This window comes from Pieris rapae, chromosome 1, assembly GCF_905147795.1.
Source record: "Pieris rapae chromosome 1, ilPieRapa1.1, whole genome shotgun sequence".
Taxonomy (NCBI): Eukaryota; Metazoa; Arthropoda; class Insecta; order Lepidoptera; family Pieridae; genus Pieris; species Pieris rapae.
Window position 1 is genome coordinate 12,487,427 of NC_059509.1, and position 26,561 is coordinate 12,513,987.

Consider the following 26,561-nt stretch of genomic DNA (forward strand, 5'->3'; position numbering starts at 1 on the left):
TATAAAACTAGTGTGTTGTAAATAGTATAAAAAAATTGCTACGAGAACTAGAAAAAGGTATAAATTATCACATGGTTATATTTTAATATAAATAGTGATCATAGCATGTGTCACATTAACAGGAGATACGTGAAGTACAGAATGGTAAACTATCAATTTTATAGCCATGTTGCCAAGTATAATTACAATAATTAGTATTTTCTTCGAAATTCCAACTGGAAGGATAGGTATATAGTCTGTGACCTAAAAACACATAAAAATAAGAGAAACCGAAACACTATCTATGAACTATGTTCCATTTACCGACTCAAACATCAAAATAAGACGTGACAGTGACACTAGTAATATGTGTTTGATAATTATTAAAATTTAAATTGTCAAATAAAAAATCAAGTAAAATGAAACGTAAAATCTTGTAAAAATTCTTGCTTACTCAATGACTTGTGTAAATTCAATTTATTCATGTTCATCATATTTATTAGTTCAGTGATATTTAAAATAAGTTGTGCCGGTGCGAGTTGCGAAATACATGTATCGTGGCCGTAGGTGTCGAGAACACCTGTTTTTCACAAGAAAATAATAATACGGGAAAATGTTGCAAGACGACGACTTTGAGGAGTTAATGTTGACGGATGAAAGGGTGAAAACTCTGGGATTTCGCCCTCAAAAGGAGATTTTAACCAACCATCTGCTGCCGTATTCCGAGGAGCTCGATGAAGAATCTAACAAGTTTTTTGAGCAGGTCAAAACGAACTTTGCAAAGTCTGTTATACTGCGGGAGATGAAACCAGCTTGTGTCGTATGGTCTTCCAGATTAATAAAGTAATTATCCTTAATATAATTTTGGATCTACCTAATTTTATTTTACATATATGTTTAAACTAAAAAAAACCTTTATAAATCTACAGATATAATTTTATGGATTCATAAACATAGCATAGCCAGCTTAAAAACGTACTGTATGATAAATTATACCTGAGTATAAGACAGTTAACCTTTGGCACACTATCCTATGTTTAAAATAGCTGGCCCCAACCCAGAACTTGCTCTGTTGGTTTTCAAGTATATCTATGTATTAACAAATATAAGACTGATAATTTACAAGGGAAGAATAATATAATTTTACTATTTTCCTTTTAAAACTGGATGTCATAACATATATTTAACAACAGGTGAATTGTATAATTATTAATGCCTGATAATCTATAGTAGTTTATAGTAGTGTGTGTATTTAATGAAAACTGCTAATCTTTTCATGTATGCAATACAATAATCACAAAACGTTATTTTGTATCTACCAAAAATGTTATGTTTTGGATAAATCACAAAATAACTAATTTATAGTATACCACATATGTTTATATTATATTGCTACACAGATACCTTATTCCAGTATTTAACCCATTCAAATTCAGTTATTTTATTTTTTTATTTTTGTATTAAGTAAATTATTTATTTAAAATTATGTACCTAAAAACTTAATTTTTGTAGTAGTGTTTATATGTATGTAAGGATACTTTGAATAAAAAAATGAATATATGTTGCAACAAAACCTTTAAGACTCATATTAGTTATTATTAAAATAGCTATGTAGGGAAACAATTTAATGAAGTACAAGATGGATAATCTACATTTTAACAATTTAAACCGACAAATATAACATACATAATAATAGTTACAGATCTGCATTGCTACAGATGATTACTTCTGTTCCTAATTTATGAAAGATGTTTGCCAACTGTCTGTATTATCATTTTTAAAAATAAAGCAAGGTCTTTACTAAATCTCTTTGTATTGATAACAAATATGGCTATTATATACTTATTTATGTTGAATGTTTTGCTCTAATGTAGACCACTACTGATGTTACTGTTAATTTACTTAGGTACATTAGAATATATGGCCTGAAGTTTGGAAAAGAAGACCACATAGCATTCATCAAACTAGCATATGAATTAATACTGATTCCAGAGTTGGAACCATGTAAAGTGCAGAAATTTGCTACACTTTTTGTCATGCTTACAAAGTAAGTTAACAATTAATTACATTTTCTTGTGTCAATCAATATAAATGTGAGAAAGAATTATGGATAGTTAAAATTTCCATATCTTATAAATGTTTGTTTTGTAGAAAAAAACACTTGATTTCACCAGAAGAGTTGGTGTTGCCATGGCGTCCACTTTATGATTTGGGACAAAAGTTATTTCAAAGAAACTCAACATACATTGGAATGTTCCATTATATCTCGTATGTATAGATATTTTTACACTGGTTAAACTAATTTTGTCTCCATGTACTTAATGTAGTAAAAAAATTGATTAAGGCTTTCATATATTATAAATTATATTATAATATTATTTATATTTTAATATAATTTTTTTGTATATTTAGGCTGTACCTCATCAATACCCATTATTTTTATCTTAATACTTGATTTGGGAACTCTTTTACTACACATACCACTATCTATGGAACCTGCTTCTTAGTGTCCATAGACAATGATCGTCACTTAGCATCAAGTAGGCTTTCGACCTATTAAAGGGTAGGAGAAATTTACAAAATATAATTATAATAACCCCAATTCTGTTCAGGCCCAAACGATCTGGCAACCAAGAGACTTCTATGCTCGATATGGTACGAAAGATCATATCGGGAAACGGTTTAGACGACATCCTTGGTTTGTTCGGGCTTGCCCCACCGGCCGACGAATGCCCCACGTAATATATTTATGGTCCGAGAGTTGGTACACATTTTGAGAGGGTTTTTGAGGCACTATAGTCGTAATATTTGAACACAAAATGAAGGGTAGATACGTTTTCCTTCAATTTCTGTCTGTTTGTATTCTTTAGTACTTTCTATACAATAAAAGGGCCACTGATGGTTTTTTTAGACCGGTTTAAATTTTTTACGAACAGAAAAATTAGAGATTTACAATTGTGTTCTCTTTTTAAAAGACAATATATGAAGCAACGTCTGCGAATTCGTGCGCAAATTCTGTTGCCAAACTTGTGAACTCGTGAAATTATTTTTTATTATCAAAACAAACTAATTAAAATTTCCATATCTTTGATTAACAATGTGCCTCAAGTGGCTTCTCAAAACAATATCAGCTCTCCTACTATTGGAGCTTCAGGTGGCAGTGGGTTTAGGTTGACATTCATCCATGTTCATTGTACAAATAGTATGCAGGCGAATTTAAAATGTAAATATTATGCGGACAATGCGAAATGGAACGTGACTTTTACACAGTAAATGAATAATTAAATTATTAATGATAACTCGAAATCTAGTATGGGTTACACGTTCTTGATCAGTTAACTTGTTTATGTTCTTGGGATGCTAAAAAGATCGTAGCATTGTTCGTCAATTGTTATGTGTAAATAAAAATTATCGTTAGAAACGAGAATATACTGTATTATTTTCATTGTCTCTAGTCACTGTAAAACAAAAGCAAGATATCTAAGTATTATATAAAACATTTCTGGTTTTTGATCCTATTTCTAAATTGTTATCGGGGTAAGAGTAATGAGACTCGTTTCAGCGGAACGTCCATTGCTATTTGTTACGCAAATCCAGTTTATATCAATTGATTTAACATTGACATTCTGTATGTACATATCATTGTAACGGTTGCATGAGGATTAATTTAGTCATGATTACGAATAGTCGAATACCTTGAACTCATGTTTTCAGATCTCTAGGTTCAACTTACATGTCTGTGGTGCGCTGTGCTAAACCGTAAGTGTTAAATCAGATTTCTTTTTTCTATGTCTGGAGAAATGTGAAAAAATACGATTAAAAGGCCGGCAACGCATTGGCGAGCCAGGGGTGACGGAGTCACTAAATATCAGGTGATACTCCTGCCCATTTGCCCTCTGTTTTATAAAAAAAAAATCTCATGATTTTTTTATCCCCGAATTTGTGCCACAGTAAAAACAGTTTGGTACAAGGCCAAAAATGATTCGTATTCTGTTTTTTTTTATTTATGACACATATTGTAACAGTTCCATAATTTCAGTTATTTTGAAGTATCGGCAACTAAAGAAATACTAGAGAAAATATTGCCTGGTGTGATCCCGTGGAGATCCGATTCCGAAACTAATGAGTCATACACATTCTTACCTGTGGGCCTTCCTCCAGAGAATGCAGCTCAAGGACACGAACTATGGTTCAATGAGCTCATGACAATATACGACACATGCCATAACACACAAAGTGGGGATCCCGTAAGTTGTGTTTACGCACCGCTAACCCCCCCTTCCCCCCCCCCCTTGACAGCAACTTGAACCGCCCCTATTATAATTAACACATGAGCTTTATTAGATAAATCGGAACCGTCTTGTCATTCTGAATACCACTCATCGTCTCCAAATCACAGTAAACTACGTTGTTCCTGTTTTAGTTGATAAAATGTTATATATTTTAGTGCATATTCACCCTATTCGCAAACTTGGCGAAAAATAATCCTGGAGCAGTAGATTGGACACCTTACGTGCCCAATTTTTTTACGAGGTTCCTCCACACTCTAAACTTACCCGTCTCCTATAAGGACATGCAGCACTGTCGACACGCGTCTTTGGGTGAGATTATTTTGTGATTTAATACGTTATGATATAGCGGAATGTATCTATCACTGACTAAAATTTGTTCAAAATTATGGATTGCGCTCTTAACATACTCAGTTATACTATATTGTACATTTATATCCATTTATCACCACATTAGTCTACTACTTTTATAGAACATGCATCATCTACACTAATATTATAAAGAGGAAAACTTTGTTTGTTTGTTTGATTGTAATGAATAGGCTCATAAACTACTAGACCGATTTTAAAAATTCTTTCACCATTCGAAAGCTACATTATCCACGAGTAATATAGGCTATATTTAATTTTGAACAAATATAGTGTTCCGTAAGATATTAAGGTTTTTCGGACACAAGGTGTAATAAATCAACCAAAAAAGTTACTTATTTTGCGTACTCTGCCTAAACTATTAAAGATAGAACCATAAAATGTTCTAAATAATTGTAGATCTTAAAAATATCTACAAAAAAGTCCGAGACACTATACCTATCTATGTCGAGTGAGGCACAATAACCATAAATGATATAAGTACATGGCAAAACGATCTTTGCCAGGTCAGCTAGTTACATATATTTTCTTTGTGTGTATGACTCATCTTTGAAGAAAAAGTTGTTGATATTTTTCATTGACAGTTAGTACAGAACTTGTACGAAACAAAGCATGCTTTTTGAGAAATATATCACGTTTTAACCCTTTAAGATACACGAACTTTCATCTCATTTCCAGTGTACAAAGTTTCACAAAATGCAGCTATTTGTTGCAAAAAAGTTTTTTAATTTTTCCTTAACCTATTATATATTAACCTGGATTGTGAGTTTTATACAAGCAGCTTCGAGGTATCCTACCGTATTAAATACACGTTTTGACACGCACCTATTTTAGCCAGGTAAGATTTTAGCATAACTCGAAACTGCTTGAAAAATCTTCACCTCAGGCTTATCTCAACTGGAATAAATAAATATTGAAGATTGTGTCATTTTCTAGACATGAAGCATGTCGCAAAATGGATAGTATGGACGATTAATCCCGATGGAGTGGTTCTAAAACACTTGAAATCGTTCTTAGCGGGGGTCGAAAGTTATCTTCACAGCGCCAACGCCGGCCGATGGTCTTTTAAACTGAGAGATCTTCTTAAAAAACTTGCAGGAGAATTCCTATATAGGTAAAATGGCTGCTTTTTGGTCTGGTTATCTGGTTATTGGCTGATTTAACATTTTTCATCCTAACACCGACAGCTTTTAAGACTCTTTTATTTTTTTAGGATTTAGAAAGCAGTTTCTATTAATAATTCTATTGTTTAAAGGGTCCGGTTCGAGCGCGAAAAGAAGTTCCTGAAATCCTGGGGTAACAAAACTCCCGAGGCGTACAAATTGCGCGACGAAGATATCACAGACTTCGTGACCATCGTCCTGGAACCGACTTTCCAGGCCGTTTACAGTCGCAGCGGGTCACTCGACATCTCCGTAGCTTTACAGAATCTGGCGACTCTTAGACCGGCCATAGTTATACCGCCTCTCATCGAGAAACTTACCACCTCGTTGACGTCGCTGACGGAGCCTCACAGAGTGACCGCAGCCATGTCTGCGGTTGCTGCTGTCGCTAGGCCTATGCTTCGCGGCGCAGACGCAGACTACCCCGAGGGGCCGACGCACGTCGTGCCTTTATTGATGGCCGTCCTGCCGGGCCTCGATCCCAACGACATTAAAAAGACTATCGTCACCCTACACTTCATCCTGATGTTCAGCTGCATGGTCACCTACATCGACTGCAGTTCTGCCCACGAGCACTGGCCGGACTTGACCGAGGAGGAGATAATAACGTGTGAACTGACAGCTCAATTCGAAGATTTCATTTTGGTGCTGTTGGACAAACTCTTCGCCTTCATTGAGTCGAGTGTTCAGGAACACGTCAGGTTGGATTCGAAAGATTCCGATAGTATGAAGAGCAGGACGGATATGGCCATGGAGACGGGTATTTCCTGCGCGGTGTGTGCAGTTTTGACGCAGTGTTCGCCCAAAATTTTCAAGGAAGCCCTGAGAAAGTTTAAAGCCTTCGCCACCGAGACGACGTACGAAACGAACGTGTCTGGCAGCATGATTGGCACGCTTTTGAAGGTGTTTGCGCGTATAAATCCCGAAGCGACGCTAGCCGCCTTCCTTCCGCCCCTCTGTCAAGACTTACGAGAGCTTCTGGCCAGCGACGAAGCCCTGCACGATGAGAATCCACCTCGCGAACTCCTCTACCGGCTCGTTCTTTTTTCGGAAGTAGTCTCGTGTGACGGCACAGTTTTGCTCAAATACATGGACCAAATATTGCCAGTTCTGGACAGGGCTTTAAAATTACACGCCACTTACGCGTTGACCCCGGCCTGCGAGACGTTGGCCAACATTTTGTCTTGCCTGTCGGCGATCGATCTGAAGGAATGGAAATGTTCGACAAAGGATTACGGAGCCGTCCCGGAGAAATGGTTGCCCATCAGGGAGTGGGGCAACGGCTGCTCACTGAATGATGTCAAGTTTCAATGGCACGTCCCGAGTGCGGAGGAGGCGGCGTGTGCCCAGATGCTGATAGATAGATATGTTAAGTCGGAAGTGGTCAGGCTGCAGCAGTGGCTGGGTGACGAACGCCCCATGTGCCGCGAGAGGAGGCTCAGAAGTTTGAACATTATTAGCTCGGCATTTGCTTGTTCCAAGTTCTTACCGCCTCCCGATGAAGAGCCGGTTTTAGTGTAAGTATCCTGTGATGTTCTGTTAATTGATCGTTCATTTAAACGGTAGCAAAACAACTATTTTACATCTTCTTAATGCAAAAAAAAATATAACTTTATTTGAATGTACATGAAATTGTTGGAACTGGATAATAGTTAATTGTGATGGTCGATTTATGCTTTATTATAATTGGTGTAGTAGTTCTTAATATGAGGCTATCCACGCATATTTAAAGGGGATATAGGGTTTTGTTGATACTTACCTTACTTATACCTTATACTTTATCAGTTTGGAGTCCGAGGTGCCAGCCACAAATATACCATTTGCGAATGGAGTGAAGCACCAGGTGTTCTTAGACGGAAAGAATATGAGGGTGGCAATGACTCACCTTCTCCTGAAGGTTCAGGCAAAGATGCTGACTGAAAAGACGGAGGATCCACGCGGCTTGGACATTCTCTTGCAGGTACATAATACACACTACAAGAAGGGAAATTGGCCAAACTTTCAGAACACACCTATAGAACTTTTTGGTCACAGACTGAATAAAAATTCAAATAGTATTTTCGAGATGTAAAAGATTTTGTGTAATTAATTTAAAAAAAAATACGAAAATGAAATATTCTCAGTCTTTTAAAAAAATACAACCTTTTTAGGTCTGTGACTCAGATTTTTTTATCTGTTTCATGATCCTTTGTCAATCTAATAGGCATGTAAATGTCGACTTTTTGAGGCTTAGGCAAACCAAAATGGTTTTCTTCACCCTTCGACCAAATGTGTTAAATGTGCACGTAGACTGAACATTGGTGGTTCGAACCTACGACCTCAAGGATGAGAGCCGTGCTATCAGAGTGAAATTCAATATATGAATAAAATTAAAATCCAATTAGGTATGGGAACGCGTGCTTCTTATGAAGAACCTCCGCGGTGGCTCTGCGTTAGAGACGAAATTGCGTTCGTATGGTGCGTTAGAACGCGCGTTCGACGGCAAAGGTGGAGTGGGCGGTAAATCTAACGACAAAGGGGCAGCGAGACTTCGAATGGTGTTAGCCGACGCGGTGAGACTGCAGGAGGAGTCAAGGCTCGACTTGAGCTGCGACGCCGGCATCACTCATTCAGTTCTCCAAGGACTCAACGCTCTATACGACCTGTCCGTCAATAGTTATACTACGGTGAGTTGCATTTTATTAGAAAATTTAATTTCAATTTCTTTATAATTAAATAAAACTAATATACTCTCATTTTTCATTCCGTAGAATTCTGACACTGACACCTTTTGACATGTCAGAAATGGCAAACCATTTTGGCCGGGCACATTTTTCAATTTCAATACGAGTCTGAACATACATTTTATTTGTTAGTAAATGTATCCATTTTATTGAGTGCAGTGCTCCACATTAATGTTTTTTTAGATTTGTGGAAAAAACACTTTTCAACCCGTCTTCGTGAAAATAGTTAAGTTTACGCCAAACTTACACTTACACTTAATATGAACTTAACTTAAACAATGCCTCTTCAGATTCGTCGCCAAGCCCAGGTGTGTCTATACAAAATGCTGACAAACTATCCCTACTCCTACCGCGCCTTAATACCCAAGCTCGTGGAATTGCTAGGCTCCATTGGTAATGATGACGAAGGCCACGCCCGTCACAAGGGGGCGCTTTATATCCTTTTGGGGCCAAAAATGGCACCTCTTTTGGCCAAACAGGAATGGGCTGTTATACGAGCTCTGTGGCCCGCTATTTTGAAAGCGCCCCTAAGTGAGAAACTTAGTATTCATAGGTAATGTATATATCTTTCTCATATTATCCTATAAGATGGACATTTCGCAAGGTTTTAAAATACGTTTTTGATTATTTATTAGTGTCTGTAAAATTGTGTGTGTTTTTTATTTTATATATATATAAAATAAAAAAAATCACAAAACATGCATAATTTCGAAAACCCTGGGCAAGATGGCGTCACACTAATCCTAGTGATGTACCATGGATTTTTGACAAACCTTTATTTACAAGTTACTTTACTCTAGCCCAATGACATTTTTATTTTATTCTCCGTCATGTCGCTGTTAATATATGTGTTTTGATTTTTCAGATTAGAACGTACATTTATAGAGGTATTATTCCGTTCATTCCCGACGTTAAATACACGATTAACGATAACGGATGGGTCAGTTGAGGCCGCTAAGCGACTCTTAACAGAGGATCAACTAAACGACCCAACATTCGTGGAAGTTGTTGCAAAAGCTGAAGACGTAGAAAGAGCTACCTCAGATAACGTTGAGAAAATTTATTTGGAACTTATAAATGAACTGGTTGATATAGCGGAGGCTAGTGTGTGAGTTTCTTTTTATACAGTAGTTAATTGTAAGTAATCCTACATGATAATCGAAAACACTTATGCCATATACAAAGCCAAAACAGATGTACGAAACATAAAGCATTAGTCTAATAAAAAACAATCGATAATGAAAGAAAACTGAAATCGATTACAGAAATATTTGTAAAAAAAAAAGTAATTGTTACTACTGTTAAAAAAAAGTAAAAATATCCTCCTCAAACCATCTTTGGTGAGTTAGAAAATGTCTGCATCTTCATCGTGTATTATTTACTAAGTATAGGTATAAAGTATAAATATACCAATAAAGTTGACTCTCGATAATTTGATTTTTTCTAGTCTAGTAAATCGTATCTTGCTCTATTTTCTTCCTTTTGTTTTGTTTTTTTATTTCTTTGGACAAGTAGAAGTTGCTCACTCAAAAAAATATTACGGACTCTAAGAAATAAAAATGTTTGAATAATTTGTATAATATAATTAATACGTAATAGAACTCTTGGTAATTTACAATTTATATCTGGTATCTTTGAGACATTAATACAAACGCGGATGAATTACGAATATATCCAGTTATCAGTATGAACATTTATACGTAATAATATCGAATTGCACTATTTTAACTAACGCTTTCTGACATTTTGTGTTTACGCTGTGATGGAAAGAGACATAAGTACTTTAAATGGTGAATTTTTATCAACAGACCTTATAAAGATTATATTTCACCTGATATAAACATTTCATTATATGATTGTACGTTTTTTTTTTGTTGTGTGTTTTTGATAAATAAATAAATAAATACGTATAGCAATATAGGATTGTCGAAATAAATACTAGATCAAATTGAAGCTGTTTTTAAATAGCATTTCTTAAGATATAAAATTGTGAATGTAGCCAATGGTGGCGCCTGGAGCTCGCGATGCAAATGCTAATAGTCTGCACATCGCTTCAAACCCAATACCCGCCGAGGGCAGTTCGCCTTTTCACCAAGTGTTTGCTGCACGAAAATTTCGTCGTGCGAAAACTGGCGCAGAGACTAGTCTACTTCGCTCTCAAACAGCGGAAGAGGAAACTGAATAAGATCAAAGTTGACCCTTACGAGGTGGCCGGCGTTCAGAAACCAGAAACACACATACCAGGTACCATCTTGCGTCTTAACTTGAGAAATTTGTGTTAATTTAACTATGTTCTTCGGATATTCATTGTGGATAGAACAATTCCTAGATTATACAATTGTTTATACTCCGATTTTTCATTCGGTAGAATACTGACATTTCATAAGTGTTGCTACTAAAAAAAATTGACCCATTTGAGGGCAATTCAAAATTAAATTCTACGTATTTTTATGTAAATCTTATTGACTTACTCAAGTGATCTAATGCAAAAATAACAAATATTTCAATATCGCGTACCTACAGTATATCCAATTTACTTTAATTACTTTATTTTATTCTTTAGCTGGCATCACTGCCTACTAATTCCAGTTTTGTAAATCTTAAAAAAAAATGTTATCGTTACTGTTTGTGATGAAAAGAGACGCAATTATCACTCGCTGTTAAGCCATTTTTAATATGGCGCACCGCACTTAATAAAATGGATAAATGAACTAACAAATAAAATGTATGAATAGACTCAGATGTTCACTCGTATTGAAATTTCAAAATGTGCCCGGTAAAAAAAGGCTTGCCATTGGTTTGACATGTCAAAAAATGCTAACTGTCAGAATTCTACGGAATTAAAAATCGGAGTATAGTCACATTATTTATATGATGAAATTTCGATTTAGTATTTGCATACCATAAAATCAAAATTTTAATATGTTGTTTAGGATATAGAAAAGACTTAGAATGGGCGGTCTGGTCGAAGGACAAGTTAATAACGACAGATGAAGAATGGGACAAGCCCTGGTTGAGGAACCTTTATTACGGATTTTATTCGTGGCCTAAGAAAATTGAGGTTTGCAAAACCTTTAACGTAATATTTTAATTTTATTTTGTATTTATACTGTATTTATGATTACTATTAAACGGTACTTTCTTATAGTTATATCCCGATTCTGAATTAATTGTGTCATAATGTGGAGCACATTCGGAACTAAATCTTATTACTCTTGTTGGGCAGCGTTCAAGTATTACGTAACGTAAAAATGGGGGGGGGGGGGGGGGTTATTTTTGAAAAGTTAGAGCCCTCTTTTTAATGAATTTGGAATACAGAGTACTATTACTTGAGAGCGGAACAAACATATTCCGTCGACACATCGGCGTCAACGTCAAGAAAAATGTTACGCTGCGTTACATAAGGGGGGAGGTTCTAAAATCTTCAATTTTTTAAAATGAAACTAATGTAACATTGGTTTTTCGGATGAAGACGGCCATGGTTTAGTCATTTAACTGATAAAAGTAATAGTTTCGTTTTCATAGTTACCATAAAGGATTAATTCTGATAATTTAATCAAGCTATGCCATAGCAGTACAGAAAATTGTCGTTGAGAGTCTGGGTCTGAATCTGAATAAAAAGGGTCGATGTCTGTAAAACATCGTTCCCTTTTTATTTATTTATTTATTTATTAGCCGAGTACAAAGTTAATTCGCACCTTTAAAAAAAGGTATAACAAAATATCTTAAAAAATAATTATACAGACATCGTTCAGAAGCTATGAGATTGCCAGTTGCCCTTACTTTCATTTAATTATGACAATTGGTTTATATATTTCTACAATGAAGAGGTAATAAATAAAAAATATTATTTTAGCCGTTTTGATTCCCAGTGACTAAGAGTTTTCAAATACTTACGTTTAAATGCAGTTTTATTTAATCTTGAATTTCTACTCAACTCGACAATTGAATAAATGAAAGGTTCTTTCTTGACGTGTGATATTCTTGGATATTATAGGTGGCAGCTCCGATTAGCCAACAGAACTATGCCTGGGACACAAAACCGGAAGATATGGAAGAAGGCGAACGCTACTTTTACGAGTTCTTCACCGACGAAGAGAATGTAACGAAATTGGTTAAATTCTTAACGACTGAAGAGAAAAAGGGCAAAGACAAATTCCTCGGGATGCGTTCCGCCATGTTTCGGGTGAGTTCGCGTTATGTTTACTTGAAGATTACGAATTATTTGTTTTATTATACGCTGAATTTTCATTCGGTAGAATTCTGACATTTCTTAAGTGTTGCTACGAAAAGTTTTCCACCGAAAAGGGAAAAAATGTACCATAAAAAATGAAATGCTAGGTATTTTTTGTTTTACCTAAAGAAAATCTGAATATTGACTTACTCAAGTAACTAAATCATAGTAAGTTCTAAATCACGAACAATATATTGAATTTACTTTAATTACTTCATTTTATTCTTTAGCTGGCATCACTGCCTATTAATTCCAAGTTTAGTAAAACTTTATAAAAAACCTTACGTTATCATTACTTGTTGTTTAACTATTTGTGATGAAAAAGGACCTAATTAACACTCGCTGTTAAACCACTTTTAATGGGAAGCACCGCACTTAATAAAATGGATACATTCACTAACAAATTAAATATATGTTCAGACTCGTATTGAAATTGAAAAATGTGCCCGGTCAAAAAAGTGGTTTAAATCTCAGAAATGTCAAAACTTGATAGCTGTCAGAATTCTACGGAATTAAAATCTGAAGTTTTTGCATTGTATAGTTCCTGTTCGCGCATTTCGGGCATCGTGTAGCGAAGCGCTTCATTGACGAGGCCATAGAGTGCGCGAGTAAGTCCGAAGAGTCCAAACAGCGCTTCGCGGCTGAAGTGGCCTGTGCAGCGCTGCGGGCTCCGAGGTATTGGAGGCGGGAGGACGCCATGGCCTTGCAAAGGGACGCCATGAAGATTGTCACCAATGGTAATTGCTTCGTCAGCTTAACTTAAAGATAGTGCAGTGCACAAATACTTTTATATGATGATGCCTTCTGTATCACTTAACATCAGATAAGCGTCCTGCTCTTAGCGTCCCATTCACATTCTAACATATTCTCAAACTCAAAATAACTATTCATATGTAAAGCACACGTATGAAAGTCTAAAGAAAAGATGTTAAATTGGTTCTAAACTTAGATTTACCACCAGTTTGCAAGCTGTACAGCGGGCAAGAAAAACTGGCAAGAAACTCTCCGCCACTCTTTTTAATCGCCAACTTTTGAGTCATACAAATTGTTTGATCTGGAGCAAATCCCTAGAATTAAGATTATTCGAATTATCGTCAAATTTATAAAAAGCTTTATTCATTAATAATTATCTCATTTCGCTTGGGATTTTGTTGTAAAATTGAATACATTTTTAAACGTGTACTATGTAGAATAGATCCGAGTTATGGTGGTAATTTTTCACTCTTTTTTTGGACAAGAAACAGTGTTGGAGTGAGAGAGAGTCGCTCGCTCTCTGACTCTCATTTTTTAGTTAGTTAGAAGTTAGTTGAACACAAACCAATATCAGTACATTACTCGTAAAGGAACGTGAATTCTATTCATTTATTATATTATTCTTTGCTGAAATTCGGTGTCAAAGTCTGAGTGAAACTTGCAATATGTTAATGCTATATTTGTTTGTATTTCTCTTATCGTAGGCCTAACGGCAGTTATCCCGGAGACCCAAGAGGACTGGGGCACGGCCATGGCCACCGCCGTGCACAACATGGACCCCGTGAGAAACGGCGAGGTCCTGGAGCGACTGCTGCAGCTGTGCTCACCGCCGCCTTCGGCCGTGGCGGCGCCTGACCAGGAGACCTCCTTCGTGGCGAGCGCTAGGCTTTATGTTTTTCAAGTAATGTCAGACATTTTCCTTAATTGCCATCCTTCCTAAAATCTGATAAATGCCAAGAGGTTGCAGATGGATTAATTTTTTTTTGACCAAAGACGATATATTTAATCAAAGATACTTTGTAGTGCATTTATTTGGTTTAATACAGCGAACTTCTGACCCGCTCTACGCCCTTGACTTGCAAACTAGTTGTAAATGTAAATTGACAATTAATTTAATTTGTTTTTCTTGATGTTCATAAGTGTACATGTTTGCCTATATGAATAAAGATATTTTGATTTGATTTGATTTGAATAGGTGGCTTTATAACAGGTGTGCTGAAAAGGTAGTTTTTGCCGCGCCCCACCACGATTTGGAACCACCTGCCCGCTGTTTACTATGTATCGCCGGTAAGATAAGTTCTTATTTACAGGGCGTGTTGGCAATGCTGTCGTGGCGCGCTGCTCCGCTGGCCGCTGAACTTCTGAAACGACTGGAAGCTGCAAACTTCATAGAACACCCATATGAAAATGTACGAGCCAATGTCGGAAGGTACTATAGCAAACATTTTTAAGCTATTGCATATATGCGACCGAACCAAGAAATTCCGTAACGAAAATAAACCTAACTTGACGTGGTTCGGCCAATACGTTACGTTAGAGCGGGACAGAACGCAGTAGTCTGGCTTGATCGATGACGTAGGGCAGGTGCGTTAGAGTGGGACAGGAAGCATACTGCACATCGTAGCGTAAGCGCGGCTCGTGTTGCCGGTATGCGTTTAGAGTGAGACAGACTATATAGGCGTGTTAGTCTGGTCAGGTCAGGCACTTCTCTTTCGAATTTGAATGAATTAAACAGTATACAGTAATACTACCTATATTACTGTATACTGTTATTAAGTATACTTGTATACTTCTTATTTTATGTTGTTTGTCTGTTTGTACGATGTGGTAAACTAATAAATTAATTAATATGTCTGTACGGCGCGTTGATATTGTATTATTGTTTCAGTTTGTTGATGATTATATTCAACTTGGAAGTAATGTTTCCGGGTGGAGAGATTTGTTTAGCGCCGAGACTTGAGCGGTTTTTGGACTCGGTACTGCCTCGATTGGCTGCTTTGTACGACGAGAAGGGAGACATTAGTCAGTATCAATATTATAATTAACTGACTTTAGAAAACTATAAAAAACTTATTGTATTCTTAATTGAAACAGTGTAAATTAAAATATTCTTTTCTTTGCAGTAATTAAATCAGTAGATTCAATATCGACACCGTGCAGCAGCTCGCAGGTGGCTCCGAAGACAGGTTTCGGCATGATGCAGCAGTTCAGACCTTTGGTGCACGCTCACAGGGACCATACACACGTACATACGGACCCGCAGGTGCTTTTATAATTTTATTATGATTTAACAATTGTCAAAGGGGCCGTTCAAGTAAGTACTGCAATTTAATTGTGATGTATGTCGGTAGGTAGGTGATCTTGTTATAATTACAGTTGTATAATCAGCACGGGGCTTAACAATCGAAATGCACAGTGAAATGAGCAATGTACAATCTAAGCAACACGTCATCAACTTAATTATAACACTAGATTAAACTATCACTCAGATTCAAAGCGATTCGTCACAAGCGCGGTGTGCGGGCGCCGTCTCGAACAATAATGTGTCAAGATGGCCGCCCTCACAACCATCCACAATGACGCTTCGCTAGGCTGACATTGACAACCTGATGTCTGATGTTAACGGATGCGCCTACATACATATAATAATTTGTTATTTAATTTCCTTAAATATTTTAGACAGTTCCACCAAGTGGCTCGGAAACTGAACTGCAGCTGAGGGACATGGAGGAGGACTGTCCTCTCGAGACAGAGTTGACGGAGCGACTTCAGGCTTCCTTGCACTTTGCAGGAGACGCCGTGGCGCCTGCGCACGCGCCCCACGAGAGAGCTGTCAACCTTTTGACCACGGGTGGGTATAATACAATCACTGACATTTTAAATAAATAAAAAAAAACTTGTTTTAATTGATTTCGTGATATTTTCCTTGAAGTGCTGCGCGGCTGCATGGGCGTCGTGCTTCGCGGTGAAAACACAAACTTGGAGGCCCACTTCAAACTGGTGCCACTAGCTTGCGCTTTGGCCTCCAGAGGCTCCACCCGGCCTCACGAGGAGCTCCCTCGGGCGGCCGGGGGCTTCCTGGCGGCCCTCGCTCAGGTTCACTACCGAGGGGAGACCTTCGACCGCGTCTTGGACGTTTTGGAGGAGCTGGCGAACGGCCGGTCCTGGTGGGCCCGTCTGGCCTGTCTGGACTTCGCCATCCCGCTGCTGTTCTACGGTCTTCCGATGCTGTGCGACCGGCCCGAGAGGGCCGTGCGAGCCGAGGCCTTCGCTCTGAAGCTCATGAGGGACAGTAGGGTCGAGGTTGGTTTGCTTCTATGTATACACACAGCCACATTTGTCACAGTTTGTATTTGATAACTCACAATACACGTTCCAGGTCCGACAATCGGCTGCCAAAGTTTTGACGGGCTTAATGCACTGCCGAGCTTTGCCCGACGAAGACGGAACTCTCCAGTCCTTAATCCAGAGCGCCCGATCCAAAGAGACGGGCGAGAGGCACTGCGGAGTCCTGGGCCTCTGCGCCTATATGTCCTCCCGCCCTTACGGTCTCGGGCCAAGGTTAGGGGACGTTCTGACGGAGTTGGCGAGGCACACCAACGCCCCCGACCCCATACCGGCCACGATACGAACCGCCCTGGCGGACTTCAAGAGGACTCACCAAGACGACTGGCCGAAGCACAGGGAACGGCTCACCGAAGATGAACTGGATCTGTTGGCCGATCTGACTTCTCCTCCAAGCTATTGCGCTTAGGCCGATGGCTAAGTGGGGAATTGCTAACTTTGCTCAGAATTATCGACCGTTTTAAACGTACATATTAAAATTACCTTTAGATGCGGTGTCGGTGATAAATGTCTTTTTTACCAGGTGATGGAGATGCTGATTAATTTAATATTATCACATATGATGGAATAGGTGTGGTTTTAGACATGGCGTGTGAAATACCCAGTTATTAATTATGCATTTGAAGATGGACATTTAGTTAATATTACTAAAGGAACTTGAGGATGAATATTGTGATTACCCCTTTGAAAATTGGTTATATTTTAACTAAAGCAGACATTGTAAATTACATTTAGTTTATACTTTTATGGCAATTTTACATTATGATACTAAATAAATAACATTATTTTTTTATGTATATTTTCTTTTTTTGTAAAAATGTTAGTTTATGTGTAAAAACCAAGTATATTTATTATCATTGTTTGTAAACGTTTTGCATAGGATTTGCCCTATGAGGGCTTATTATACGTGAACTGCATTATATATTGTTTTATTTCAAGTCAAAGTCATGTACAATCATTATATATTAACTAATCATTCAACATAACAAACATTTGGATCAACTTGAATTCTGATGAGAAATTACTGTTTATTTTCATTGGGAATATTATAATATTTACTTACATGAGAAACTAATACATTAGGATTTCGGCTTATAAATGAATTGTTGAATCGTGTATGAAACTAGTTAAAAAATACAATAGGAAAAAAACAAGTTGGTTAAAAGTACAACTATTACAATCAAAGATGCTACCCCGTATTAGTAATTCTTTTTTGGGAAAAGGTATACTCTTCTTTAATAAAATCCCAGAGGCTCTTTTATCTCTGCCTTTTAATAAATTTAAGAAATGTATTAAAGAAAAGCTGTGTAAAAAGGCTTACTATAAAGTTATTGATTATCTAGTTGATAAAAGGACCTGGGACTAGTGCTGGGCAGGCTACCTCTAATTAATTTGATATTGTATTTGTTTTAAATATTGTTTGATGATTTGCTTTTGTAAAAGAGTACCGAGAGTTTTTTACGCCGGCTTTTTCTCTCGGCCTACACCCTCTGTCTTCTTTGCCGATGAGTAGGGATGCCTACAGGTTCGAATTGATTGACGTGGAATAAGTGATACCTAGATTATCTTATGTTCCAAAATAAACGTATTTTATTTTATTTTTTTATTTTTATCACTTATAATGCGCAAACATAATCCCATCGCCTATAATGCAACCGTAACGTGAAGTCCTGGCCTCATTTCAATCAATTTTTTTACGAACTTTGGCAAGAGAAGGTAATGTTTTAACATTTGTAACTTATGTTAAAATAAATGAAAGACTTTGTTCAAACTTAAGTGTCAACTGTGTTTAATCGTTTAAAACATGGGTTTATTATTATTATTATTTTCTTTTTTTTGCCTTTTTGGAATCTCGTTCTTACGTTTCGTCATTCGTACCTTTACAGTTCAGTTCGGCCGGACTGATCCATTTCCCGCGACTACCGCAAATCCTGCGTGACTCGGACTTCTGCTTGGGCCATCGCGGGATGGTCAATCGCCAAAAGTGAGGGAACTACGAGATAAAGTACGCGCCTTTCCTGGTGAAGGCGGGTTTTTTAAAGGGCTTACTTATAACATAAGATTAGGGGTAGTGGGGTTGCGACACTGGACTAACAAAAAACTGTAATTTGACTTATTTATTGTTCCTTAAAACTGTGTGTCACATCTCAAATTGGGAAAAAAATATAAGATTCTCACTTTCAAGGTGAGATGAAAGTTACAAACACAATCACTCTCAATATTGTTTAATTGTTGAATAGCTCCCTGTATCAGCTGTATCACCTTTTATAAAGCTATGACACTAATAAATGATAATACTGGGCATATACAATGTTTTATTTAAAGGTAAGTTACTAAGTATTTACTCCACTTGGAAGCCTCGCAGAGATTGACTGCTTGAAAAATATACATACATATATAATAATAATAATGGCAATTCAAAACCATAATTGAGGCCATTAAAAAAATCTCAGAAAAAGGCTGAGTATTGTAAAAAAAAAATTTATTCTGTATTCTAAACTAAAAAAATGTTTCACTTTATTAAAGAAAATAAATAAATCTATTCTACAACTTATTCACTTTTCATGATTTTTATAAACATATATCAAAAGCTAATAAAGAATCCATTTTTTAATAAGGGTTCAAATGTGAAGTTTACCATGCTTGCTATAGTACTACACAAAAAATCTCAATTTTTGGATACTTAAATAATTTATTTAGGTAATAAGTCCATCATATAATGACAAAGGGCAGTATAAATCTAAGTAACATTATCTACGGTCCTCCACATCTGTAACAAACAATTATAAGTTATTTACAGAATAAACAATGTAAAGTGTCTCAGTAAAGTGCTAGATTGCTCTGTAGGTTGTGCTACCTTAAGAGTTTCAATTACTTTTATAGTTAAAATCTAAAACTAAACCTAATGTAGATTTTAATTATCTTTAATCTGATAATTTCATTTCAAAAACATATGTTTTTAGACTGAAATAATAAATTAATATGAACAAACAAATATTTCCTATTCTCAGCATATTTGAAAATGTGGTTTTAATACCAGAAAAACTTGGGAATAATTAAATTTTGAATCTGCTAAAAATATCTGCATACTCACTTTTGCCATCACAGGCCACTATTTTAACTTTATCCACTTTTGCCACTTCATGAACTTCTCTGAATTCAACATCATTTAACATAAAAGTCCAAACATTATCACAAAACCTGTAATTTGTTAAAATTATTGATTTATTATTAGGTTTAATATAAATATAAGCAATTGTTTTTTACAATTTTATTTTTTATTTATTATTTTTGTGCAGTAAACTTTTGCAGCTAGAGGTTTCATTAAACAAGACTAAAGTTAAAAATTCAAATCAAATGACGGTAATGAAAACTGAAGCAAAAGTAACTACTACATGAACGGTAAATAAAATACAGCTTTCATACCTATATGTATTTAATTTTCCAGCTTTGAAGGTTAATCTAGATTTTACCCTGCTCGATAATGCTTGATTAATAGATTTGTCGAATTGTAATAATACTTTAACGGCCAATGTCGGTGTTATTTGTCCATACTGAAACAGTGTAAATAACACAGTTACTCTAGCAATAAGTAAATAACATAATTATTATTAATCATTTTGTACGTACTTGAATTAGTTCATCAAGGCTTTCCTGCAATGTATTGCCAATAGTAGTATTTCTATAGAGTTGATATGACATAACTAAAGTATTATATTTTATAAAACAATAAAAACTATCCAAAATTCACAACAGCGACTCTTTGTTTAGATTGAAATGAAATTATTTTGTCAATTCAGTGATAACACAACTCACAAATGAATAGGTACTAACTAGGTACAGGACACACAGGTGGTCAGTGATTCTGATTCAGTGATGCCAACTCCTACAAAATATTCTCCATAGAACCAACTACAACTACCCCTAAATATCAATAAAAGCCGATTTGAGAGGTAGTTTTAAATTTTAAATAAAAATACAATAAGTTACCATATATAACTTAATGGCCTTATAATAAATATTTAATAATTATATTTCTTATCTTTTATTTCTTGGGCGAAAACTCCTAAGTTAGCATCACAGACTACAAAATTGTAGATGTTTAAATATGAAATAGCCAACTCCTACAGACTCTTCCCATCCCAATTCCAATCAAGCCATGATTGCACTTTATATTTGGCTTGTCGGTCGGATTTGTGGCTAATATCTTATTATAAATTGTATCAAGTATTCAAGCGCTTTTTTAAATTAAATAAAGTATTTAAGAAAATCTGCCTATTTTGAGGAAAAAACGCCCATGTTGGCATCGCCGAAATACTCAATGACTAAAAAGTACATTGCTAGCATAGATGATGGACAAGTTCCAAGTTTAATTGCATCGTAGTGCAACTCAACTTCAAGTCTTCAATATAGTAAATATACCACAGGTCATACATTACTTTCATAAACTTCAAAAAAGCAGAAGAAGGAGTTTTGATGATTAATTTTTTCTTCCTTGTCTTACTTTTCCATTTTCACTCTAGAGAAGCAAGTTTAATTGATGGCATTTACTTAACTGTACTGTTTGCTTCATGTTCTGGATTGATGCTGCATATAACTGGTGGCAAACGCAGTACCATTATAACCGGTCTTTACTTCGTCAATAAAAGCTCCACAGACTAAAGCTGAAATCGATTAAATTAAAGTAATCATGCAGTGTGCACTGTGCACAGCACCTCTATATTCTCTAATCTCTACCATTATTCTGCGTTCGTCACTTAGGTTGATATTTGTCTAATAAGTAAAAAAAATCTTAAAACCGAAAACGAAATAACAACAATCGAAATGTATAATTAATCTGAAATATGAATAAATAATTACGTATAATTTAAAACATAATTATAAAAATGCATCTATGAATTGGATAATATGAAGTGCGTATTAAGTTTTATGGATGAGTGATACAGAAAGTGATAGAGAAGTGACCGAGCATACAGCACTCATGGACGGCCACATAGCAGAGGCTCGCCCCGACCGCGAGATTGCTGAGAGACTCGCTAGGAAAAAAAAAACTAAAGCTGAGGCCCAGCGTAACTATGGAGTAAGTAACACCCACTCTAGCATTGTATGACTAATCTTTACATGACTCTTTTCGTAACTTCATTTTTATAATTATTTTTAAAGCCTTTTTATTATTAAGCCATACGATAATCGTTTAGTTTTCATTTCTTAGTATATGTATTAAGAAATGTTGAACAAATATTGTAACTACTAGAAGTCTAAAGGCTGATCAGGCGTTTGTATATTTGTAAAAGTATCAAACTAGCATAGATGATGCCAATCAGTAAAAATATCACACTAAATGGACATAAGTATCACCTGACCAAAGAATCAAAAAAGACATAACTATAGTACCAAGCCATCCTTTAAATCTATAACCAATATGGAATAAAATGTGTGGATCCCATCAGAATACCCACTGAATGCCTATTGCTAATGCAAACCCAAAGTTGAGTCGAAGATCATATATATAGACTACGCTCACTTAAGACTAGTGAAGAATTAACATGTATCCAAAACTAACAGGCCATTTTAAAATCATTACACTATTGAGTGGAAAACCAAATAATTGTAGAAATACTTAATGACAAATAAAAATAATTTAAAAAAGAAATAAGAAACAAACATCTCACTCAGGTTGGATTCACAGACAACATATATATCTTTAGTAAAATTATTACATAACTACAAAACTGCAAGACAAAAAATGGACTTCAGATGAACAACTATAAAAACAAAATTTTATCCAATACTCAGTGTGAGCCAATCAGGGTAAACAACTGTATAAAATGTTAATAACAAGTATAAATGCCACATTGAAAAATTCTGAAGAGACATACAAAGATAATTATGGCTTTAAATATTCTACCTTGTTTGACATAGGTAAGCAAAATGGAGGCTATTAGCAAGAAAATAACTAGAATGTTATCTCTTGCTAGCATGCAATAAACAGGAGCTGTTGGGAGTTGGGAGAGTAAACAAAACTAATATAAATATTTGTAATATTACATTAGAGATTGGCTTGTTCACACTATAAGCCATGAATGGAAAAGAGCAAGTCCCATGTCTAGAGTTCATGATAAATGATGGACAATTGAAACCACAAAATTAACTAGGCCTACTGGCAAGATATGCACCTACGCATCTTGTCATTTGTTGTCCTAACAACAAATGGAAAAATGAACAGACATTAATAGAACTAGCAGAATAACTGTATCAATGTTGCTTAAGGCAAAGACTTGTTCTGAAGGCTCCATGTAGATACAAATACCAGACCAATGACAAAACTCACCTTAAATTTCCTTCAATACAAACTTTATAACTTATTTCAGTCAGTGGCGCAGCCTGAAGAATGTTCGTCCAGTGCCGCTGGTGGCTCAGGTTCACAAGTCCCTGCACCAGCTCAACTACCTACTGAAGAGTTGGAACTTAAATATGGTGCACGACATGTTATAAAACTTTTTGTACCAGTTACTTTGTGTATGATTGTTGTTGTTGCTACTATATCATCAATACAATTTTATTCAGTGAAGGATGTATATTTGTGAGTATTAGTTTATTTGAATTATTATATTCTTTTTAGAACTTCTTAGATATGATAAAAAATAATAATAAAAAAAAACAATAATAATTATTGTGGTTAAATGACTTCATTTTAATTTGTTGTAGAGCATACACACCTTTTCATGAAGAAAGTCCATATGCTTCGACAAAAGTATGGAATGCTCTTGCAAACTCAATGATTCTTCTAAGTGTTATAGCAATGATGACAGTTCTGCTTATTGTGCTGTACAAAAAGCGGTGTTATAAAGTAATACACGGATGGCTTATTATATCATCACTGATGTTGCTCTTCCTCTTTTCTTATCTATATATTGAGTAAGTATTATGTAGCCATCATTTTTATTTTCTACAATAAATAAGATTAATGTTATCCTAATTATATTGGCAGCAGATCTAGTGCTAATCATGCTGAAACTAAGCTAAAACAGATAAGCTAAGCGAGCATAAATAGACTAGCAATTAGTTATGTGCATTCTAACGATTAAGCTAAATGTTGTGCCAGAAATTAAGTTTGGTTACCATAAAATGTTTAGTTCTTCCACTATGCTGTTTTAAAAACCTCATCGTTCATTTTTATCATAATCATCTTAATACCCTTGTTTATATTAGTTTGCAAAAAATATGCTATGAATATATGAAAAAAATTCAAAATGTTATTTATATCATTTATTTTAGAGAAGCGCTCCGAGCATACCATATACCTATGGATTACATCACCTTAACATTTGTTATGTGGAACTTTGGTGTCGTGGGAATGATAGTAATTCACTGGAAAGGGCCTCTGCGTTTGCAGCAGGCATATTTGATTTTTATAGCAGCCTTAATGGCTTTGGTCTTCATCAAATATCTACCGGAGTGGACTACTTGGGCCGTTCTTGCTGTTATTTCTATATGGGGTATTTGACTACATATATTATTAATTAATTGTCATTTGTTATAGAGATTTTATGAGACATATTGTTTCCAGATCTAGTAGCCGTCTTAACGCCTAAAGGACCACTTAGAATATTAGTAGAAACGGCGCAGGAACGAAATGAACCTATATTTCCTGCCCTCATATATTCATGTAAGTTTACTACTTGTTAAAAAATTGTTTTTATTGTTTCTCAAATTTTTTAAATGAGTATAAGACGGGGTTGTCGTAAGAAGTCAAGAGACACACCAATACACCCCGTGTTGGGGTTGACTGGCTACTTCCCTTATACAAATTCGAAAAATAATAACTATAAACTTAATCTATGCATGCGTGTTTGTGTGTGTACGTGTACGTGTGTGTGAGCGAGTGTGTGCACGCTGTCCAGTATACAATTAAGCCTGTGTCAAAGTAGCGAATTCGCAAAATGTGCTCAGTTTCCTCATATGTAGTTCTCAGCCAACTTGCTACAACCTTCTTACAATCATACAAAACTAGGATAAAGTCGGAGTTTAGAGTTCATTTGGTTGTAAACATATGCAGACTGACTCACGTACAGACGGCTTGCAACTTGTAATTAATATATATACTTGTCAATGAATCATATCAATCATAAAGCGATTGCTGTAGTAAATTTGTATGAAATGAAAATAGCATTATGTTGTTTGCAGCCACGGTAATGTACTGCCTGGTGGCAGCTGGAGTCGAAGGGAGCGGATCAGGGACGGGAGGGGAGCGCGGGGCGGGGGAAGGTGAGCTGCGCCCACTCACGCACGGTCTGTTGCACTAACTTTGCACTTATGCTAAAAGAATTCACGACATGCTTCTATGTTAACACTCCTTTAATTAATATAACTCTCTAATAGAACTGTTACTACTATATTTTTTTTGTTACGAATTTGAGTCTTTTATCAATAAACGAACATTTCGTTAGGTGTTGTTGTCATTCTAAAGGGTCTTCAATTATTTTGTAGATAGGCTGATGATTGGGTTTTGGGGCCGATATCAAAAATTACCAAATATCTTCACTTCTATCAATTAATTAAATATTTTTGATTTAGACTTTTCAAAAAATTTAATTTTATAAAGATTATTATGTATACTATATTATAGATAGTTCTAAATTTAGAGACGTACTCCATAATGAACGCCAATAATATTGACTAATATTAATTTGACTAATCTATTAAATACTTATTAAAAGAATAATAAAAAAATCTAGACGTCGACGTTCGCCGCGAAGGAGTGGCGCGTCGTAGCGCGAGTGACGAGGGCGGCTTTGAACAGTGGGCGAGACACGCCCCGAGACAACTCAGAGTCGACACCACGCCCGTCAGCTACACCACGAGGGTCGAGAGGCCCCCGCAGCCGCAGTACGAGGCGGAAGAAGAGAGTGAGTCCTTCCTTTAGGTCTATAAACGCGAGACCTCTTGAACGTTGTTACTCTTTCTTACAGTACTATAACCATAATTGTTGCAGAGGGCGTGAAACTGGGTCTGGGTGACTTCATATTTTACAGCGTGTTGGTGGGCAAGGCCAGCTCCTACGGCGACTGGAATACGACTCTCGCCTGCTTCGTCGCTATTCTCATCGTAAGTCAGTCGACGAGTCGTCTACGCCGTCGAAACCCCACAGAGATTAAATAATAGAATGCAACTGATATATTTCCAGGGCCTCTGCCTAACCCTGTTGCTGCTGGCGATATTCAAGAAGGCGCTCCCAGCTTTACCCATATCGATCGCCTTCGGTCTCATCTTTTACTTCGCAACGCGTGGAGTTGTGAAGCCTTTCGCCGACGCTCTCGCCGCTGAACAAGTATTTATCTAGAAATAACCAGAAACGGTTTCATCGCTGGTTATTCGCGTCTACTAAATTCTATGCCGTATAAGAATTGGGACTGATTTTTCATTATTATTTATGTTAGAATCTATGCGAGCAACGGGATGCTAACATTAAATGTAAATGTAGAAATTAGTTAGTAAAATATACTTTAATAATGTAAAAATGTTATTACGAGTTGTTAAGAGTTCTGAAATACAGATTGTAACAAAATTGTTTAGTTTGAACAGAAAATTTTACTTTCACATTTTTCTTATAATGTACCTGTACTAATTTCTTGACATTCCAGTATGTTTTAACCATATTATAATTGTGTAATATGTTAATAAAGAAGATTTCTAAACTATTTTA

At 36.0% G+C, this 26,561-nt stretch overlaps 3 protein-coding genes across 6 annotated transcripts; 2 read left to right on the top strand and 1 right to left on the bottom strand.

Moving 5' to 3' along the window:
• Window positions 1-372: 372 nt before the first annotated feature.
• On the top strand, window positions 373-17,775 carry LOC110997469 (proteasome activator complex subunit 4B). 3 transcript variants are annotated; one of them, XM_045630468.1, is made up of 24 exons: window positions 373-822; window positions 1,886-2,026; window positions 2,131-2,247; window positions 2,592-2,717; window positions 3,694-3,738; window positions 4,019-4,226; window positions 4,427-4,580; window positions 5,574-5,751; window positions 5,893-7,317; window positions 7,586-7,760; window positions 8,185-8,466; window positions 8,814-9,076; window positions 9,389-9,631; window positions 10,523-10,767; window positions 11,457-11,584; window positions 12,521-12,709; window positions 13,299-13,494; window positions 14,215-14,411; window positions 14,821-14,939; window positions 15,399-15,532; window positions 15,634-15,773; window positions 16,190-16,361; window positions 16,443-16,813; window positions 16,890-17,775. In XM_045630468.1, the coding sequence occupies exons 1-24, from the start codon at window positions 593-595 to the stop codon at window positions 17,262-17,264; spliced, it is 5,853 nt and encodes a 1,950-aa protein (XP_045486424.1). In that variant the 5' UTR covers window positions 373-592; the 3' UTR covers window positions 17,265-17,775. The 3 variants fall into 3 exon arrangements, with proteins under 3 accessions (XP_045486424.1, XP_045486429.1, XP_045486437.1); XM_045630473.1 differs by lacking the exon at window positions 2,592-2,717 and having other exon boundaries at window positions 374-822; XM_045630481.1 differs by lacking the exon at window positions 373-822 and having other exon boundaries at window positions 1,893-2,030.
• Window positions 17,776-19,527: 1,752 nt separating this feature from the next.
• On the bottom strand, window positions 19,528-20,721 carry LOC110997447 (transcription initiation factor IIA subunit 2). Its single transcript, XM_022265602.2, has 4 exons — window positions 20,486-20,721; window positions 20,282-20,409; window positions 19,950-20,056; window positions 19,528-19,625 (listed from the first exon to the last, which is right to left on the bottom strand). Exons 1-4 carry the CDS (start codon window positions 20,555-20,557, stop codon window positions 19,606-19,608), a joined length of 327 nt encoding a protein of 108 aa, XP_022121294.1. The 5' UTR covers window positions 20,558-20,721; the 3' UTR covers window positions 19,528-19,605.
• An 872-nt stretch (window positions 20,722-21,593) lies between these two features.
• Window positions 21,594-26,556, top strand: LOC110997448 (presenilin homolog). Of its 2 annotated transcripts, none has more exons than XM_022265603.2 (9): window positions 21,594-21,935; window positions 23,227-23,438; window positions 23,564-23,773; window positions 24,134-24,354; window positions 24,426-24,524; window positions 25,043-25,147; window positions 25,594-25,764; window positions 25,851-25,963; window positions 26,043-26,556. In XM_022265603.2, exons 1-9 carry the CDS (start codon window positions 21,789-21,791, stop codon window positions 26,196-26,198), a joined length of 1,434 nt encoding a protein of 477 aa, XP_022121295.1. In that variant the 5' UTR covers window positions 21,594-21,788; the 3' UTR covers window positions 26,199-26,556. The 2 variants fall into 2 exon arrangements, with proteins under 2 accessions (XP_022121295.1, XP_022121296.1); XM_022265604.2 differs by having other exon boundaries at window positions 25,043-25,123.
• The last annotated feature ends 5 nt before the right edge of the window (window positions 26,557-26,561 follow it).

Coding starts and splice junctions, on each gene's coding strand:
- LOC110997448 (XM_022265603.2), top strand. CDS start 21,789: ATGAGTGATACAGAAAGTGATAGAGAAGTGACCGAGCATACAGCACTC. Junction 23,439..23,563: donor TCAGTGAAGGATGTATATTT/GTGAGTATTAGT, acceptor AATTTGTTGTAG/AGCATACACACCTTTTCATG. Junction 25,765..25,850: donor GTACGAGGCGGAAGAAGAGA/GTGAGTCCTTCC, acceptor TAATTGTTGCAG/AGGGCGTGAAACTGGGTCTG.
- LOC110997447 (XM_022265602.2), bottom strand. CDS start 20,557: ATGTCATATCAACTCTATAGAAATACTACTATTGGCAATACATTGCAG. Junction 20,410..20,485: donor GCCTTGATGAACTAATTCAA/GTACGTACAAAA, acceptor ACACTGTTTCAG/TATGGACAAATAACACCGAC. Junction 20,057..20,281: donor GGAAAATTAAATACATATAG/GTATGAAAGCTG, acceptor AACAAATTACAG/GTTTTGTGATAATGTTTGGA.
- LOC110997469 (XM_045630468.1), top strand. CDS start 593: ATGTTGCAAGACGACGACTTTGAGGAGTTAATGTTGACGGATGAAAGG. Junction 3,739..4,018: donor GTGGTGCGCTGTGCTAAACC/GTAAGTGTTAAA, acceptor CCATAATTTCAG/TTATTTTGAAGTATCGGCAA. Junction 4,581..5,573: donor CTGTCGACACGCGTCTTTGG/GTGAGATTATTT, acceptor GTCATTTTCTAG/ACATGAAGCATGTCGCAAAA.